Below are 18,475 nucleotides of genomic sequence, written 5' to 3'. Positions count from 1 at the left end.
CATCAGAATATCGCATGAAAATACCCTCGCAATGAATGATTCGACCAACATAATACTCATACACTTACATACTAATATTCCACTTATATTACACCCGTGTTCACTTGTAGACTCCTATTTACATATTTACAGGCCTTATTTATTCCACTGAGCGTCTGAATATTTCATCAAAATACCCTCGCAAGTTATGTTTCCACTTAGAAATTACTCATACACTTACATACTAATATTCCACTTATATTACACCCGTATTCACTTGTAGATTCCTATATACATATTTACGGGCCTTATTTATTCCACTGAGCGTCTGAATATCACATCAAAATACCCTCGCAAAGTATGTTTCCACTTAGATAATATTCATACACTTACATAATAATTTTCCTCTTATATTACACCCGTTTTCACTTCCATACTACTATTTACAGATCTGTGGGCCTTATAATTACACTGAGCGTCTGTTTGTCGCATTTATTTCAGAGTATCAGCATCCTATCGCATTCACACCTTATCAGAAGTGCAGGAGCATATGAAACTCACTGAAACGGGTGAATACACAGACCTACGTCACACTGAACGCACTCATAGCGGGTGTCCTTTCTCTGAGTGGTGGGTCTCACGCGGGAATTGCTACACATGTGACACCTGCACTGGGGCCTAGGTCTGTTTGCTTGGGGAGGTATGGGAGTGGGGAAATGGCAGGCGGATAATCTCAGGGGAGGGTGGGCACCTGGGGCTGTGCGGGTGCAGTGTTGGGGCCTTTCAACCGCATATCTTGCAACAATCTCTCGTGTCATCTCCCTCACAAACCCTTCAAAGGTTTCCTGAACTCTTGTTGTCATGGTGTGAAGGTGGTGGCAGTTCAGGGCGGTAATGTCAAGCGGGTGAAAGAATAGTTTTTTGTACCACTTCATCGTGGTCCTGGCACACTCAACAGTGGATATCATGGAGTCTGACTGGTCCACCAGGCGCATGTTGATATTATAATCAAGCACACACTCAGGTTTCAATACGTGGCGCCTGTTCTCGCTCCGATAATCTACCGACTCTGTACGGTGCATCAAGGGGCGGTGAACCGTGGACAAGAGGCGGACTTCTCTATTGTGGTTCCTCACAGTTGCAAGGATATTGTTTGCCTGGAGGAAGACAACCTCATTCCTGTCAAGTTTCCGCCCCACCTTGACCATGTGACGCCGGTTCACCTTGACGGTCCCACATATCCCCTTGTCATACCTATGTAGATATCGAGCGAGAAGAGGGCTAGTGTACCATTTGTCAAGGTAAAGGACGTGACCACGATGAAGATAGTCTTCTATCATTGTCTTTACCACTGCTCCCGACAGACCAATACTCTGATCTTCTATTATGTCTGTCTGTGCACCGGTGTACAAGACTATGTCTTGCACATACCCAGTCCTGCAGTCACACATAACAAAGATCTCGAACCCAAAACGGTGCCTTTTGCTGGGTATGTGCTGCCGAAATGAAATATTGCCTCTCCACAACACGAGACTCTCGTCTATGACGAGGTCTCTACAGGGATAAAATGAGGAACGGAATGTCTGCCTTAGGTGATCAAAAACCAATCTAATTTGCCTCATCTTATCTGTGTCATTAGCATTTGCAGGATCATCAGCATCATAGAAATGGAGGCGGCTTAGAATTTGCTGAAACCAATTGCGGCTCATTACTTGGCCAAATATTGGTGTAAGAATAATAGGGTCCCTTGTCCAGTATGCAGGAATTCGGTTCTTTCATACAATACCCATCAAAAGTACCAGGGCCAAAAACAAAAACATTTCTGCAAGGGAGACTGGGTAATCATAGAGGATAGAATGCCTACTCCTTGTGCCCTGTCTTTCACGCCGCTGGCTGTTAGCGAACCGGTTTGTTTGATCCACTATTTCCTTCACAAAGCCTCACTGAAGAAAAGGTGGAAAAAATCCAGCCTGGTTGAATTAGGGTGAACACCGGGAGCAGTGCATCCAGCACGCCCCTGCTCAGTGAATGGGTGAATGAGGGGAGTAAAATCACTCCCATCCTCCCAATTCCAAGACACAAAATCTTCATCCCGATCGTCCCCATCCTCGCCTTCATCAGGGTGGGGAGGAGATGATGGTGGGGGAGGTTGGGGAGGAGGAGTGCGTAGGGCTTCCCGACTCGCACTCCTCTTCCCTCTGCCTTTACCCTTCCCCTTTCCCTTACCCTTACGGCCTTGGGGAACATCAGGGGTCTGTAGGGAGGAAGCCCGGGAATATTGGGGAGCATAAGACATGCTGGGGAGTGGCTCCTCCTCACCTCCCTGCTCCATCACCACACCACGTGACTCACCACCCACCCTCACTTCCCCAAGTGATAAGCCCCGCCGCCTCACACCACCACGTGACTCACTCCCGCCACTCTCACTTTCCACACTCCTCCCAACACTTTCCATTTCACTCCCCACTCCCTCAACACCATTTCCGCCATCCCCAAACAAAACACTAGGCCCATACCTGTTAGAACGATGTGGTGTGCGCTCTGGGCTGCGATAAGTAGTATCCTCACGGCCGTACCACGTGACAGCACGTCCCACGGCTATGTCCTCGTCCTCGAAATCTGGCTCCACGTCACATAGGGGCTGGCTAGAGGATCTTGAATGTTGTTTTTGTGCAGCCTGACCCTCTCCTGCAGCACGATAAGTCATGTAGCGCCGCTTCCTGGGGGACGGGACTTCCTCATCACTGCTGCTGCTTTCCACATCCTCTGGTTGGACATAATCTTTGTCCATCTCCTCGTCATCGATTGGTGAATCACTATTGCCAGTAAAGGCATCCTGGGCGGCTTGAATTTCCTCCTCCAAGAGACCTTTATGCGCCATGTCTGAGCAGAGCCGCAGGTGAGCGCGGGTCGTGTGGGGTCGCCGAGTGTCCCCGCCTGGTGGCAGGTAGGGGAAGGTAGTGCGACGCTACGTACCAAAAATCTCGCGCGAATTTTGAAAATTGTGGAAATTATGCAACTTGCAATTTCAAAACGTACCAGTATGTCGACGGGACTGGCAAATGCAAAATGTTGCATTTATCCATACGTTGACGGGACGTCTCGGGTTAAGGGCTTACCTGTAATGTGTAAATAATGTGTAAACAGCAAGTGAAAGCAATGAATGTAAATATAAGGGAACAGTGGAAGATAGTTTTATAAGTTACTGCAAGTGACAGTGCCTAACAGTGTAAATAAAATAGAAATGTAAATAATGTAAATAAAATAGAGAATGTAAACAGAAATGTAAATGAGTAGTAACATAAGAATATGAGTATATATACTAGGAGTAATGAAAGTGAAAGTTTCACTCTAGGATGTATGAATACTATGAGTTATGAAAGTGAAGGTGAAAGTGACAGATTCACTTTCAACGCTTGTATACAGGACGAGAAAGTGAATGCTACGTATTTTACTGAAAGAGAAATTGAATGCCAACAGTGACAATAAACTACTATTACTGAAGGAAACTTATGGATAAAGACTGTAGATATATATAAGTGTTATATAGTAACAGAAATATAAACTGTGAGTGTTTTTATGAATAATAAATGACAGAACACCAGCGGCGAACGATCGGAACTGGGAAGGTCATACGTGCTCGTAATTTTCATAGCTTTCACAGTGTTTTTTTTTTTTGGAGTATGGATTCCAAACTATTTGAGAATCATAGAATAGTGTTTCTAGTGATAATATCAGGCTGTGGTAATCATATTACGGGTTGTTGGGAAGTGTAAAGTGGAGACTTCGTTACCCAACTTCAGAGGTCTCCACAAGTCCTACGGTACTCGACGAAGGCTCAACAAACATCCCAGGAGAAAGCTGAAGGTATGTGCCATGTGCATATGTAATTTTAATACTCTAGGACTAATAATTGATTTTTGGCAAACATTTTTAGAGAGTCTGTCAGAGCGCGAATATGCCCGAGGGACACGCAGGTCAAAGCAAAACAAGCCCGCGGTTTAGAGGTTAAAGGCTCCAATATGCTTACATGCATTGGCCTTGGTCACCAACTGGCAGCTGTCCATGCAGCTCGATCTCTGGCAACCTCTCTATTTAGTCCTATATCATTGACGTCACACTCAGTGACCTCCTCCCAGATCCTTTTTGGTCTACCTCTCACAGCCCATCCCTTAACATTAAGGCTTCTCACCTTCTGCACCCAATTGTCATCCCCCATCCTCTTCACATGCCCATACCATCCCAGTCTACCTCTCCTCATCACAACGCCAATACACTCCAGTCCCATCCCACCTCTTAACTTTTCCATCGTAAGCCTAGCCCCTCCAGGCCTCGCACTCTTGGACATACTTCACATCCATCTAATCGTTGTCATTTCTGTATGTTTGAACCTGCAAATATCCTCTTCCTTTACTGCCCAGGTCTCTTGGCCATACAACATTACACGCCTAACACTTGACGCATACAAAGATCCCAGAGCACGGAGGGGAAGCCGTCTCAATGTCAGGAGAGGCAACAGCTCCCTGAACTTCTTCCAACCACTCCTCACTCTGACCACAGAGCTAGCTCCAGCCCCACTTCTAGAATATAACGTCACCCAAATAAAAAAACTGTTCCACACACTCGAGAGACTCACCAGCAGGATCAATCCGTTCTTTTCTGAAAATCTCCACATTCTCTCCTCGACACACTGCGCACATGAAATCAGGATTAACTCACAGTCTACCTCTAATATCGCAATGTCGCTTATGCACCCACTTGTTACAAACACTGCATTAGATGGAATTACTTCCCATCCCTTGTGTCAGACTGCTTATGGCCATTCTCCATCTTCCTTGACAGTACCACCACCAGTCCAAGATACCATCACCTTTGTTTTATCTGCATTTACCCTCAAGCTCTTGTGCCTATACCATCTCTCCACTTCCTAAATCTTTCCTCTGCATCCCTTAAATTCTCTGCAGTCAGCTCCAAATCATCTGCATACAACATCTCCCACAGGAGTTCATTTCTGAAGTCATATGAAAGGGCATCAAGCTCCGTGATAAACAACAAGGGGTCCAAGACTGACCCCTGGTGCACACCAGCATTAATGGAAAACTCTTCACTCAAATCTCCGTTCACTTTTACCTGGGTGCGAGCACCCACATACATAGCCATAATTATTCTAACCAGCCACTCCTCGATCCCAAGTATTCTCATTGCCACTTCACCACCTCCCTAGGGACTCTGTCAAAGGCCTTCCCCAAATCAGCAAAAACAAAGTACGTATCCCTTTTCTATCTATCTATCTATTGCCAGACGCCTCAATCCCGTTTGGGATGGCCACAAACAAATCGCCTCCAAGTCGCCCTGTCCCCCGCCATTTCACTGCCCTGCTCCCAACTCACACCCCCCTCTCTCATTTTCTTTCCAGTATATTTTTCCTGAAGCTGTTGAACAATGAATAGGGGATTAGTGGTCTGTTTGCATGACATAAACCCAAACAGCATCTCATCAATATTCACTCAATCTCTAATCATATGAAAAAAAAATTCTTATTTGTATCTTTTATAAGGAAGGAATTTGAGTGTCAAGTGGAGGGAATGTAAGAAAATGTTCTGGAAAGAGGTAAAGTTAGTAGGGCAGTGAAAGAAAAAGTGGTAGATAAGTAGTTGAGAAGGGAGAAAAAATGAGCAGATGGAGAGAACACATTAAGGAACTGTTGAACATAGGGAATGAAAGTAATGCAAGTGTAAGTGGCCGAGGAATGGCTGGGAGAAGAAGGGAGGTGAAAAGACAGGAAGAAATCAGTAGGGTGGAAGTTGTGGAAGCAATGAAGAAAATCCAAATGGGGAAAGCCCAAGGAATTGATGGAGTGTGAGGTGACATGCTGAAACACTGGGGAGAGATAGTAGTAGAATGGATGTGGAAGATGTGCAGATTAACCTGGGAGGAAGGTAGAGTCCCAGAGGATTGGAAGTCAGGTATAATTATTCCCTTGTACAAAGGGAAAGGGGAAAAAGGTGTGGTAATCATAGGATCATTTGTCTTCTTAGTGTAATAGGAAAAGTATACAGTAGGATACTTATTGACAGAGTTAGGGAAATAACAGAGGAATTAGTTGGAGAAGAACAGGGAGGTGTTAGGAAGGGAAGAGGTTGTGTAGGTCAGATATTCATTCTTAGATCTTTAGTGGAAAAGTTTTTAGAGAAGGGAAAGAAATTGTATGCGGCCCTCATGGATTTGGAGAAAGCATATTACAGGGTGGATAGACAAGGATTGTGGAAAGTATTAACCCTATCCCATGAAGGGAGGAGCGTAAACTTCTGGCTGTTCGCGTAACTCTCACTCGAGAGCTTTCAGAACAGTCGCGTATAGATATTTTACTTCTAACACTCGTATGAAAGTTACTATTCATCACAGAAAGGCCACTTTGGTCTCATTTTGAAGATGAAGAGTTTTGCTCTGTCGTACATCATCCAGAAGACAATATATACAAAGTAAAATGCAAAAAAAGTGAGTAGCTGACATGCTAAAGTTTTTCACTGCCCTTTACAAAAATATTCATTAAAAAAAAAAAAAAAACTATTCAAGAAGTAGTAATATTTTTTGCTTCAATACATAGCAGAATAAATTTCCTTACCAATAATGCAGTATTTGTTGTATTTTCTTAAATAATAATGCCGCATATGTATGCGAGAAAAAGGAGCATAAGTGTTCAGCTGGAGGTCAAGAGGTGTACATCCTACCTGTGAGGAACCTCACACCACACTGAGCCAAGCAAACCAAGTGAGCACGCACGCACCAGCTGCGGCAGGCTTAGCTCCACCCACTTTTGCCCGTCATTCAACAAAAATGACGACTCCTTAAATATTTCTTTAGAGATTACGTTGGATGACGGGCAAAGTCGTCATATTGACGTCAGAGGTTGACTAACACATGACGACCCAGGTCGTCAGTGGTAAGTCTAAGGGTTAAGAATTATGGAGTAGATGGGAAATTGTTGAATGCTGTGAAGAGTATGTATGAGGGTGCTAAGGCTTCAATGCATGTAGATAGTGATCTGAGTGAATTTTTCTGTTTTAAGGTTGGGTTGAAACAGGGATGTGTCATGTCTCCATGGTTGTTCAATCTGTATGTGGATGGGGTTATAAAAGTAATACAAGGTAGGGCAGTGGATGTTGGATTGGCCCTAATGAGAGAGGGCATTGTTTGGAAACTCCCTGTACTGTTGTTTGCAGATGATACTGTGTTGTTAAGTGAAGACGAAGGGGAGCTTCAAGGCTTGGTGGATGAGTTTGGGAGAGTGTGTTAGAAACGGAATTTAAAGATGAATGTAGGGAAGATTAAAATTATGGTTTTCGAGAGAGGTGGAGTCTGAATGTACAATGAAGTTGGATGATGAGGAAGTGGAAAATGTGAATACGTTTAAGTACTTGGGTAGTGTGATGAGTAAGGATGGAAGTTTGGAGGATAAAGTGCTTGAAAGGTTACAACAAGGAAGAAAGGTTGCTGGTTCCCTGAAGGCAGTGATAAGAAGCAGGGAAGTGAGCATGGAAGTGAAAAAGTTATTACAGGACGGTATTGTGATACCAACTGTAACGTATGGAAGTGAAGCTTGGATGTTTTTGGACGGACACAAGTCAGGAGTGAGAGCAGTGGAAATAAGTTATTTGAGAGGAGCCTATGGAGTCACATGGAGAGACAGACTAACAAATGAGGATGTGAAGGAGTGTTGTGGTGTGTTATGGATGTGATAGGAAGTGTTAGGAGAAACACACTGAGGTTGTTTGGCCATGTGGAGAGGATGGAGAGAGACTGACAAGGAATGTGTATGTGAGTGAGGTGGAGGGGGAGAGAGGGAGGGGAAGGCCAAGGATGAGATGAAGGGATGGAGTGGAGAGGTATATGCAAGAGGGGGGTGTGAATTGGGAGCAGGGCAGTGAAATGGTGGGGGATGGGGTGACGTGGAGGCGATTTGTTTGTGGCCGCCCCATATGGGATTAAGGCATCTGGCAATAGATAGATAGATCTTTTATAAAGGTTCTAGGATGCTTGCATGCACCTGCCTTGGTCATCTATACGTAACTGACCACGTTGCTCAGTCTCTGGCAGCCTCCCTGTTCAGTCTCTTATCCCAAACTCTATGACCTTGTCCCAAGTCCTTTCCCTCCTACCCCTCCCCCTTCCCCCAGCCCTACCCCTGATGTTCACATTTTTCACCTTCCACACGCAGTTGCAAGAAATGAACATGAGTTTCTTTGAAAGTTGGAACAATTTTGGAAAGAGGCATAGAAATGCAGGATTGAGGATGAAAAAAAAAAAAATGAGAATGAGGGATAAGAGAGGAAATATGCTGACCAGTGGAGGCAAAGTATTCCTAGGCTGATTTAAATGGGAGTGCTGAGCTCTAAAAAGCAGTAAAAGTGATTGGTTTTATGGGTGCGTAGGAATGTGATGCCAGAGAATGTCACTGACAAAAGTGAAGAGTACTGTCAAGAGCTTGAAGAATGGGAAGGCAGCATGTGTTCATGAGATATATACAGAGAGAATGGATTGAAATTATCATTGACATAGCTGTCTGCATCCTTGTTTGAAAAGAACTGATGTTCGTTTCGTTTTTGTTTCATTTCGTTTTGTTTTTAAAGGCTCCAACATGCTTGCATGTGTCGGCCTTGGTCACCTGATGGCGGCTCTCCACGCTCCACGATCCATTGCAGCCTCCCTGTTCAGTCCCTTAACCCTAAGGTCACACTTAATGACCTCGTCCCATGTCTTTCTCGGTCTACCCCTCATAACCCCACCCCCAACATTAACACTTCTCACCGTCCTCACCCAATTATCATCCCCATCCTCTCCACATGTCCAAACCACCTCAATCTACCTCTCCTCATCACAACACCAATACACTCCAGTCCTATCCTACCTCTCAACTCTTCCATTGTAAACCCAGCCCCTCCAGGCCTTGGACGCAAGGACGCACTGCACATCCACCTAATCATTGTCATTTCTGTACGTCTGAGCCGGCGAATATCTTCCTCCTTCACTGCCCAGGTCTCACTGCCATACAGCATTACACTCCTAACTTATGCTGCATACAAAGACCCCTTAGCACGTAGGGAGAGCCCTCTCAATGTCGGGAGAGGCAAGAGCTCCCTGAACTTCTTCCAACCACTTCTTACCCTAGCCACAGAGCTAGCTCCAGCCCCACCTCCAGCGCACAACATGTCTCCCAAATAACAAAACTCTTCCACACACTCAAGAGATTCACCTGCAAGTTCAATCCTTTCACGTCTGACAATGTCCACCTGCTCACCCTGGCACGTCGTACACATAAAATCAGCATTATCTCGCGGTCTACCTGTGATACCACTACATCTCTTATGCACCCATTTATCACACACACCGCACAAGATGGAATTACTTCCCACGCCCTTGTGGCAAACTGCACATGGCCACTCTCCCTCGTCTTTGACAGTACCGCCACCAACCCTAGATATCATCACTTTTGTTTTATCTGCATTTACCCTTAAACCCTTTTGCCCCATACCATCTCTCCACTTCCTAAACCTTTCCTCCGCCTTCTTTTCATTCTCTGCAATCAACACCAAATCATCAGCATACAACAACTCCCACGGGAGTCCGTTTCTAAAGTCACGTGAAAAGGCTTCAAGTACCATGATAAACAACATGGGACTCAAGACTGACCCCTGATGCACACCAACTTTCACGGAAAACTCATCACTCAAATCTCCATTCACTCTCACCTGGGTGTGAGCACCCACATACATGGCCATAACCACCCTAACCAGCCACTCCTCCAAGCCAAGCTTTCTCATTGCCCACTTCACCACCTCTCTAGGGACTCTGTCAAAGGCCTTTTCCAAATCAACAAAAACAGAATAAAGATCCCTTCTCCTACCAATATATTTTTCCTGAAGCTGTCGAACAATGAATATGGCATCAGTGGTCCCCCTACCTGGCATAAAGCCAAACTGTATCTCATCAATATTCACTCTTTCTCTAATCATACCTTCTAAAACTCTCTCCATTACCTTCATTATCTGATCTAAAAGCTTTATACCTCTATAATTTCCTCTTTCCAGGGCATCACCCTTCCCTTTATACACATTTACAATTACACTCTTCAGCCAATCATCTGGGACAACACACTCATAAATAATCCTATTTATCAGGTCAGTGACTAAACTCACCCCTCTATCGCCTGAGGCCTTCAACATTTCGGCAGTCAACCCAGACACACCTGCTGCCTTCCCCACCCTCATCCTGCCTATTGCCTCACTCACAGTAGCAGTATCAATCAAAGGCCAAGGGCCAGACACTGGATCTGCTGGCTCCAAACCTTCCCTGTCCCAGTCAAACTCCTCATTCAACAACCGGTTATAATGCTCTCTCCATGCATCTTTAATATCCTCACTGTTCACCACTACCCTTCCTTCATCATTCTTCACACACTGCCCACCTATGATATCCCGATTATCCCTCTTCACCTGACCTGCCGCCCTAAATAAATTTTTTCTTTCCCCATGATTTAGGTTATCAAGTAATTGTCTCTGTGACTCAGACTTTGCCCTGTATACCTCTCTTCTAGCCCTACGCTTGGCAGCCAAATATTCCTCTTTGCTACCACCCTTCTTCCATTCCCGGAAAAGCCTTCTTTTCTCCTTAATTGCAGCTTCTACACCCTCATCCCACCACCAAGTTACTTTATGTCTTGGTGTTACGTCAGTAACTCTCAAGAAATTGTTCTTGAGGGCTCTGTACTGTTCATTAATGCCTCTGTCTACAGCTCCCTGTTCAGCCACCACTCTCCTCAACTCGCTATAGAAGACATCCCTTACTACTTGGTTTTTCAGCTTTCATATTTTCCTCCTAGGTACATGGGTATAAATGTAAGTAATTAATAGAAATGGAAGTTACGGTTTTGTGATGTTTTTACCTGTATTTAGGTTCATCAAGCATCCAGCAGCTGGCACTGTGGATGGATATTGTAGGCTGTAATAAAGAGCAGTGTCTGTATAGATTTGTGATATGTTTTAACTATATTTAGGTTCATCAAGCGACCAGCAGCTGGCACCATGGATGGGAGCTGCAGGTATGAGGTGGTGAGTGAGAAGCAGCATGCTGCCCGATGTGCAGTCTTGCTCCAGGACTGGCTACAAGAACTGGCTGCACTTGCACAAGAACAAACTGTAGCTGTGCCAAGTCTGGAGTTCAGATTTCCATCCAGTTGACAGTGACACCACTGTACGATAACGCCAAGGGAGGCAATAATTTCTGAGGGTCACAGCAAGGCTTTAGTTATGTTATCCCTTGTTTTGATTTGTATGTAGGGTTGAGCTTGGCGCTGGACTGATTGGCGGTCAGTGTCGACCATTGTCTTTTTTTACCAGGCCACTGCTCGTATTCTCTGTGGCGTTTCCTACCAGTTTAGCATTTACTGTACATGTCAGAGTATTGATATACATTGTTTTATTACAATTTCCAAAGACATTAGTTTTATTTGTATATTGCTAAGCTCATTTTAATAAAATGAGCATGTATTGTACATAAGTCATATGAATAATATATATATAAATATGTATATTAAAATATATTTTATGATGAAACATTGGGTTATACCCTCAGATCATATCACTTTTAATAAAGCAATACACTGGGATTTTAAAATTATTTATGTTATTAAGATTTCTCCATAATACTACTAACACCAAAGATGAGCAAGTCATTAATTCACAATGCACATAAATCCTTGCAGTCAAATATTCTTAGCATCAGTTTCAACAACAACTTCTTGGCTCAACACAGGAGCACTGATAACACATGATTCTCTTCAGTGCAATAACATACCTCTTTTTATATGGAATTAAGTAAAGTATAACATTTCATCTTAGGCCAAACTCTTGTTGGTTAAGGATGCATTGTAGCACTTCATCCTTACCAGTTTATTTCTGCAGCTGTATGGTAGGATGATATTCTCTTGTATGTTATGTATGCAAACTGTGTCATTGCTGATATAATAGAAGCAACATAAGAAGAGAATATTACTGTATAGTAAGGAAAATAAATTGCTAAGGGGGATATGGTAGAATGCCTCCATAGTGGACAAGAATACATACCATGCTGACTTAACATTGACCATCCTGTTTGTAATGGTACCACTCCACATGCTCTGGGTGATCCCGTCCACCATACAATATTTTAGTAGTTCAGGCTCAGCTCAGAGGTGGCTTATGAAACATGTTAGTAGACAGAGCTGGAGCATGACCATGGTTTGTGAAATAATTACTAATGGTTTATATTGTTGTTTACTGGTTTATTGTTGTGTTATATGCATTATTGTCTCTAATCAGTGGGCTCCTCTCATATTTTTTATTGGGAGGACTTTATGTTCATATAGCTTATTTCTACCCCGAGTTATGATTCTCGCATAATAGAGTGATTCTCCAGTTCATATAATATGTTGGTATATTTTTATCAGCCTTTTGATTTTATGTGAGTTTTGAGATGGAAAGCTACCATGTGATAAAATAAGTATGTTTTAGTTAGGAAATATTGTGAATTACAGTATCAGAATTTATCTTCAGCTGTTATGGTACAGAGTTTGAAAAAACTGTAGGATGCTATCTAAGATGAAGACATTGCTTACCCAAATACATATTCTGTACATTACATTTTTTCTCAAAGCCAAAATTGTACACAATATTTTGCATATACTGAGATTTAACATACAGATTATCAAGATTTATTTATTAGAATGTACAGGACCCAGTATTTCATTATATATTTTTGAGTCACAGCACAACCTGAATAATTTTTTTTATTTTTTATTTAATTTATTTTTTTTGTGAATAGTGACTAATGCATTTTTTAATTGAAGAGAAGACTGGAAATAGAAATGGTCAGCACTCTCAGATGATATTACAAGATCTTATGCTTCCCCTTTCGTTCTACTGTAGCTTCATCATTATTTTCAGCAACTCTTTTATGTAGGCCCTCCCTTATCCATTCTAATTGTCCTACTTTTATCCTTTATATCTCTTTCCTCAGATTTCTGCTATTTCCACCCCTTTCTGCCAGTTGACCTTTTCAGTCAGAAGGTGTGTTCTTTATTTCATGCATGCTGGTTCTGTTTTTTAATATAGGAAAACACCTGGGAGTAAAACTATTAATGAAGGTCCCTCAAAGTGTAAAAGTTCCTCAGAAACTTGGCAAGAAAGAAATAGAAAATACATTATTGGGTTGAAGGGGTTAAATATATATTTATGTATACCTAAAGCCGCCTCAGTATGGTAAGTTATCGATATAAGTTACCTGTTTGGCATCATTTTTGGATATCATGTCCTCAGAAAATTACAGAAAATTTTTGCCATTAATGTGTTGTCAGTACATACAATGATGATAACCAGTTACTCCCAATTTACAGAACTACTGTATGCTGTTTTTACTCCAACTTGGCCTAAAATTGCCATCTCTTCGTGTACTATAGTTTAACACTACAATATGGTTATTGTCATGAAGAAGTGTTCTAGAAAGGATGTAGAGCTACAGCATTGTCTTTTTTTGCCACTGACCTACTTGAAATAAGTTGCAAAAGGATGGAAATCTTGTCCAAGTTAGAGTAAAATCTATATAGTTGTATTGAAAAAGATATCCTACTTTGAAACACATCCATTACTTATATCGAGGTCTGCCTGTACACCATTGCCATAATACTCTTGGTTGTTTTCAGTGGTTGAGTTTTATAGATCTACTGGAGTTTCTCTGTCATTAGTAAATCAGGTTTATCATGTGTGCATTCTTATGTATTAACTTGAAGTATATTGCCTTTATACCTGATTTGTTCCCCAACCCATGAATGACAAACAGACAAATATGTAGATTATGCAAATAAATTTATATATTAACCTTGTTCACACTTATTAACAGCTTATGTTTTGCTTACAGTACTAGAACGTAGAACAGTCCGAGAGAAATGATGTCACTGAATGTACAGTGAGGCTGGATGAGGAGGAAATGGAAAATGTGAGTGCATTTAAGCACTTGGGTAGAGTGATGAGTAAGGATGGAAGTTTAGAGGATGAAGTGCATGAAAGGGTACAACAGAGAAGAAAGGTTGCCGGTTCTTTGAAAGCAGTGATAAGGAACAGGGAAATGAGCAAGGAAGTAAAAAAGTTGCTGCATGACAGTATTTGATACCAACCCTAATGTATAGAAGTGAAGCTTGGACTTTGTTGGATGGACAAAGTCAAGAGTGAGACCAGTGGAAACTGAGTTGTTTGAGAGGAGTATGTGGGATTACATGGAGAGAGAGACTGACAAATGAGGAAGTGAAGGAGTGTTGTGCTCTGGATGTGGATGTGATAGAAAGCTTAAGGAGGAATACACTGAGGTGGTTTGGCCATGTGGAGAGGATGAAGAGCGAGAGACTAACGAGGAGATTGTATGCAAGTGGGGTAGAAGGGGGGGAGAGGGAGGGGGAGGCCGAGGATGAGATGGAGGAATGGAGTGGAGAGGTATATGAATAATATGAGAGATGGGGGATGTGAGCTGGGAGTAAGGCAGTGAAATGGCGTTGGACAGGACGAAATGGAGGCAGTTTGTTTGTTGCCACCCCTTAATGGAATTGAGGTGTCTGGCAATAGGTAGATACAGGTAGATAGATAGTTTTGCTTACTGTACTAGAACTTAGAACAGTGACTTATAACCAGTAGCTATTGTTATTTATAACCCTGTGTGACCTTACCATCTAAGCTCAGGCTGTTTGAGTGAAACGTGAAAGTTGAGGAAGTAGAAGGTTTGACAAAGCTAGAAAAGGATAGACAAGATATTGTACACTATACGAATATAACAAATGGGCAGGTTGATGGGGACATCCACCGTCCACTCAGTTGAAGTATTTTTGTAACTCGGGAAACCATTTACTGCGTTGGATGCTCACTACATATATATAGTATGGTGGGTCAAGGCACTCCAGCCAATATAGCCGTGAAGAGATTATCTGAAGGATGGTTGGGGTTAGTCATTTGCATAAAACCACTTAGCGATGAGCAACATCATCCAACATGTCACTCTCAGTGCCAATATCTTGATTAGTAGCCTAGTCTCAGGCCCATGCACTGATGATGAGGGTAATAAAGACTTGGATGATAGATAAAATGAATGACAAAGGTTGCACTCCACAAGCATAATGAACCATAATTATGTTTTTGTGAATCATAGCCAGTGAACTGCAACAGAGAAACTAAGCGGCCTAAATATTGACTGACTGACTATTTCTTGTCTCATTTATTTGAGATTCCTGTTGCTAATCTTTATTCAAGTTTCCCCCTTATTACTGAGCTGGATGTATCCACTTCTCATAATGGTGATGATAAGGATAATGCTGTTACCATTCACCTCCTTGAAATAATATGCTTCAGAAAAATTGAAAGTTGGTGTACCTTTAATCAAACCTTTCAGTATTAACAACAGTGACAAACAAAAAGACAGAAATTAACCTACCAAGCTCTGCCAACAGAAGTTGTAAACTTCCAATTCTGAAAGTTGTACATATGAAAATCCTTTAGTTATTAGTCCCCTACGAGTGAAACTGGTCGGAGACTATAGGTTTGCACGGTTCCATCAGTACGTCAGTCTACCTGCAGTTTCATGTCCGCACTGGAACTTCCACATGCATAGACAGATTTTGATATAACTTCATACAATAATATTGTTCCCCATACGATCACGGTGTGTCGCGTGCAACAACCAGCGATCTACTCCTAAGGTCAAGGTCACACTTGGGGCTCAAACAAAGTCAGGTGCTACATTCATGTCTGATCTGCAACTTCCACATGCATGGACAAATTTTGATATAACTTTACACAGTTATTCCCCATACCATGACGGCACGTCACGCGGAACAACCAGCCATCTACTCCCTAGGTCAGTTACATAATGTATAGTTATCTGGGTAGGGGACTTTGTATTGCATGGCAATACTGAATGCACTTGTGTATATACGGTAGGTATTTTCATAAGTTGCTATTAAAGTGCAATACACAGTTAGTTCCCCACATTAATGGTATATTTCAGATGCATTTGAAATAACAGCACCTGACAACACCACGACACCCCCAGGAGGCGACAACGGAGGGGTAGACGGAGTGAGCAGAATGTCCGTGAAATATGGGCACAAGTCCCAGGTAGCCGCGCGCCCCTACTCCCCGGAATGCGCTCGGCACGAGCCTCTAGTCGCGCCAGGGAGGGGTGCTCCAAAAGCCCCTCGTCTTCTGTGACTTCACCACATGAGGGCGACCTACACCCACCTGTGGCAGAGCCAGTCGTTCCCCCCTACACCCAGACCAAGGCAGTCCCCAGAAGGAGAGCTCCCTGCTAGAAGACTGGTGGAGAGGCCCCGTTTTGTCCCCAGAGCTGTACTCCATACAGCTGGTGCCAGAGGAAGCCCACTCCTGATGGACTCTTGCCAGAGGCGACGCTGCAGACCCACTCTGACGGTGATGCATCAGGAAGGGGACCTCAGTCACCAGGACCCCGATGGCACCCCTGGTACTTCAGGGCGAGGCCTCCCCAGTCCCTGCCTGAAACGACGCTGTTCCACCACCAGGCGCATACGAGAATGCCTGGAGAGACTGTTCGGCCCTAGTTCTGTGGGCCAGACCCCAGTCCCCAGCCCCAAGAGTGAGGGGCCCTTCACCACGCCCGTATGCAGCCCTCGGCGAGAGACAATGCCCTTGCGAGTGGTCCCGTGGCCGTTAGAAGAGAGGGCTCCTGGAGGGACTCCGACAACCCCGGGCCGACACCTGTGAGTCCCCCCCGTCCTCCCCCTTGCCCATCGACAAGTGACTGTGTGACAAAGTGAAACTGAAGTGAAAGACAGTGACTAAGGGAGAACTCCCATTCAATGCAAAATGAGTGCCAATGCCTAACCCCCCCCCCTCCTGTGATTGTGTCAGTATACAATGAACCTCAATCCCTTATGACCATCCTTAGCACCCAGTGAAACCAAAGAAACAGAACACAAGTGTAACACTGTGAATTACTTACTAGCCCCAGAATAAAGAAGGCACCAGTATAGAGACTGTGCACTGTGTAGCACGTATACCTGACTCCCACCCAGAATACCAAGACAAGGATCTAGAGACAGTGAACTATTGCCACACCCATTCACCCTGAAATCCGTACAGTGTCTGTTTTGTATCATGAGAGATTCTCTTAACCTGTTCAGCAGTCTGAGAAATGATTTGGCATAATAGGTTGTTGCCCAGAGTTTTTGTTCCGTGTTCCTTTTATGTTTGTGGTCTAGCTCCGGTCTAGAATAGAACCCAACAGCATGCCAGGCATTTCTAGGACAGGAAGCCGACCTAGAAACACCCAGCGTAACACTGGTGGCACTCACTAGAATTCAGCCGAGACCCCTAGGAAGACAACAATCCTCAGCCATGAGAATAAGGTGCGCCACCTGGGCACCAGCCTTCGGAGGAAAGCACTGCGTCCGTGGGCCCCACCACCTCCTCCAGCTCCTCCAAACAGCCTCCCAACCTTCCACCCTCTTCCTCACCTGTACCCCCCACCAAGACGAAAACCGAATGATTACACGATGAACCACCCTCTTACATCACCTGACGCCAGCCCACATCACCAACACCACCAAGACCTCCTACCTCCAAGCATGGGGACGTGAGTTTTCCCACCACGATGGTGGTGAAATAACGACACCCGACAACACCACGACACCCCCAGGAGTCAACAACGGAAGGGTAGACAGAGCAAGTGGAACGTCCGTGAAATATGGGCGCAAGTCCCAGGTAGCCGCGTGCCCCTACTCCCCGGAATGCGTTCAGCGTGAACACCTCAGCCTGGGTGCATAACCTTTCCACCAACCCGGCCTGTGTCAGGATCGGGGTGGAGCTGAAATATTCGATCCAGGCAGCACCCCAGAGACGGCCTCTAGCCGCCCAAACAAAGAGACAGCCTCTAGCCGCTCAAACAAGGAGATGGCCTCTAGCCACCCAAACAAAGAGACGGCCTCTAGCCACTCTAACAAAGCGATGGCCTCTAGCCACTAAACCAAAGCGATGGCCTCTAGCCGTGCCCTAACAAAGTGATGGCCTCTAGCCACTATTCACTGTATCTATTCTTCACTGCACCACTTTGGTATTATCACTGACTTCCATTAGAGGGTTAGTTCGCTATTCTGCCTTTGCACTGCTTCATCACTGACACTACACAAGTATTGTCACTCCGGTTGAATCTGGCGCCGGGGCGGTCAGGTGCATGGGCGGAGCGGCTACAGACCATCTCCTGACGAAGGTGGGAGTGGCTACAGGCTGTCTCCTTCAGGAGGGGTGTTGAACAGCTACAGGCCGTTTCAGGGAGGACACCTTCGGAGCGGCTACTAGCCGTCTCCTTGTTACCCTCAGAGCGGCTACAGGCCGTCTCCTTCAGGAGGGGTGAGCGACTACAGGTCGTCTCGGGGATACCTTCGGAG

General features: G+C 44.2%; 1 protein-coding gene across 2 annotated transcripts in view; it reads left to right on the top strand.

The window, feature by feature from the left end:
* Window positions 1-13,864, top strand: part of LOC145404617 (FHF complex subunit HOOK-interacting protein 1B-like) — a 113,668-nt gene extending 99,804 nt beyond the window's left edge. For both annotated transcript variants that reach the window (XM_080276139.1, XM_080276138.1), the window contains one exon: window positions 11,033-13,864. In XM_080276139.1, the coding sequence (XP_080132265.1) occupies window positions 11,033-11,216 (184 nt within the window). In that variant the 3' untranslated portion in view covers window positions 11,217-13,864. The remainder of the gene's footprint in view (window positions 1-11,032) is intronic.
* Window positions 13,865-18,475: the final 4,611 nt, after the last annotated feature.

Source organism: Coenobita brevimanus, chromosome 64 (genome assembly GCF_032717465.1).
Source record: "Coenobita brevimanus isolate Jiangsu-jjx chromosome 64, ASM3271746v2, whole genome shotgun sequence".
Lineage (NCBI taxonomy): Eukaryota > Metazoa > Arthropoda > Malacostraca > Decapoda > Coenobitidae > Coenobita > Coenobita brevimanus.
This window is presented reverse-complemented; position numbering and strand designations above follow the sequence as displayed.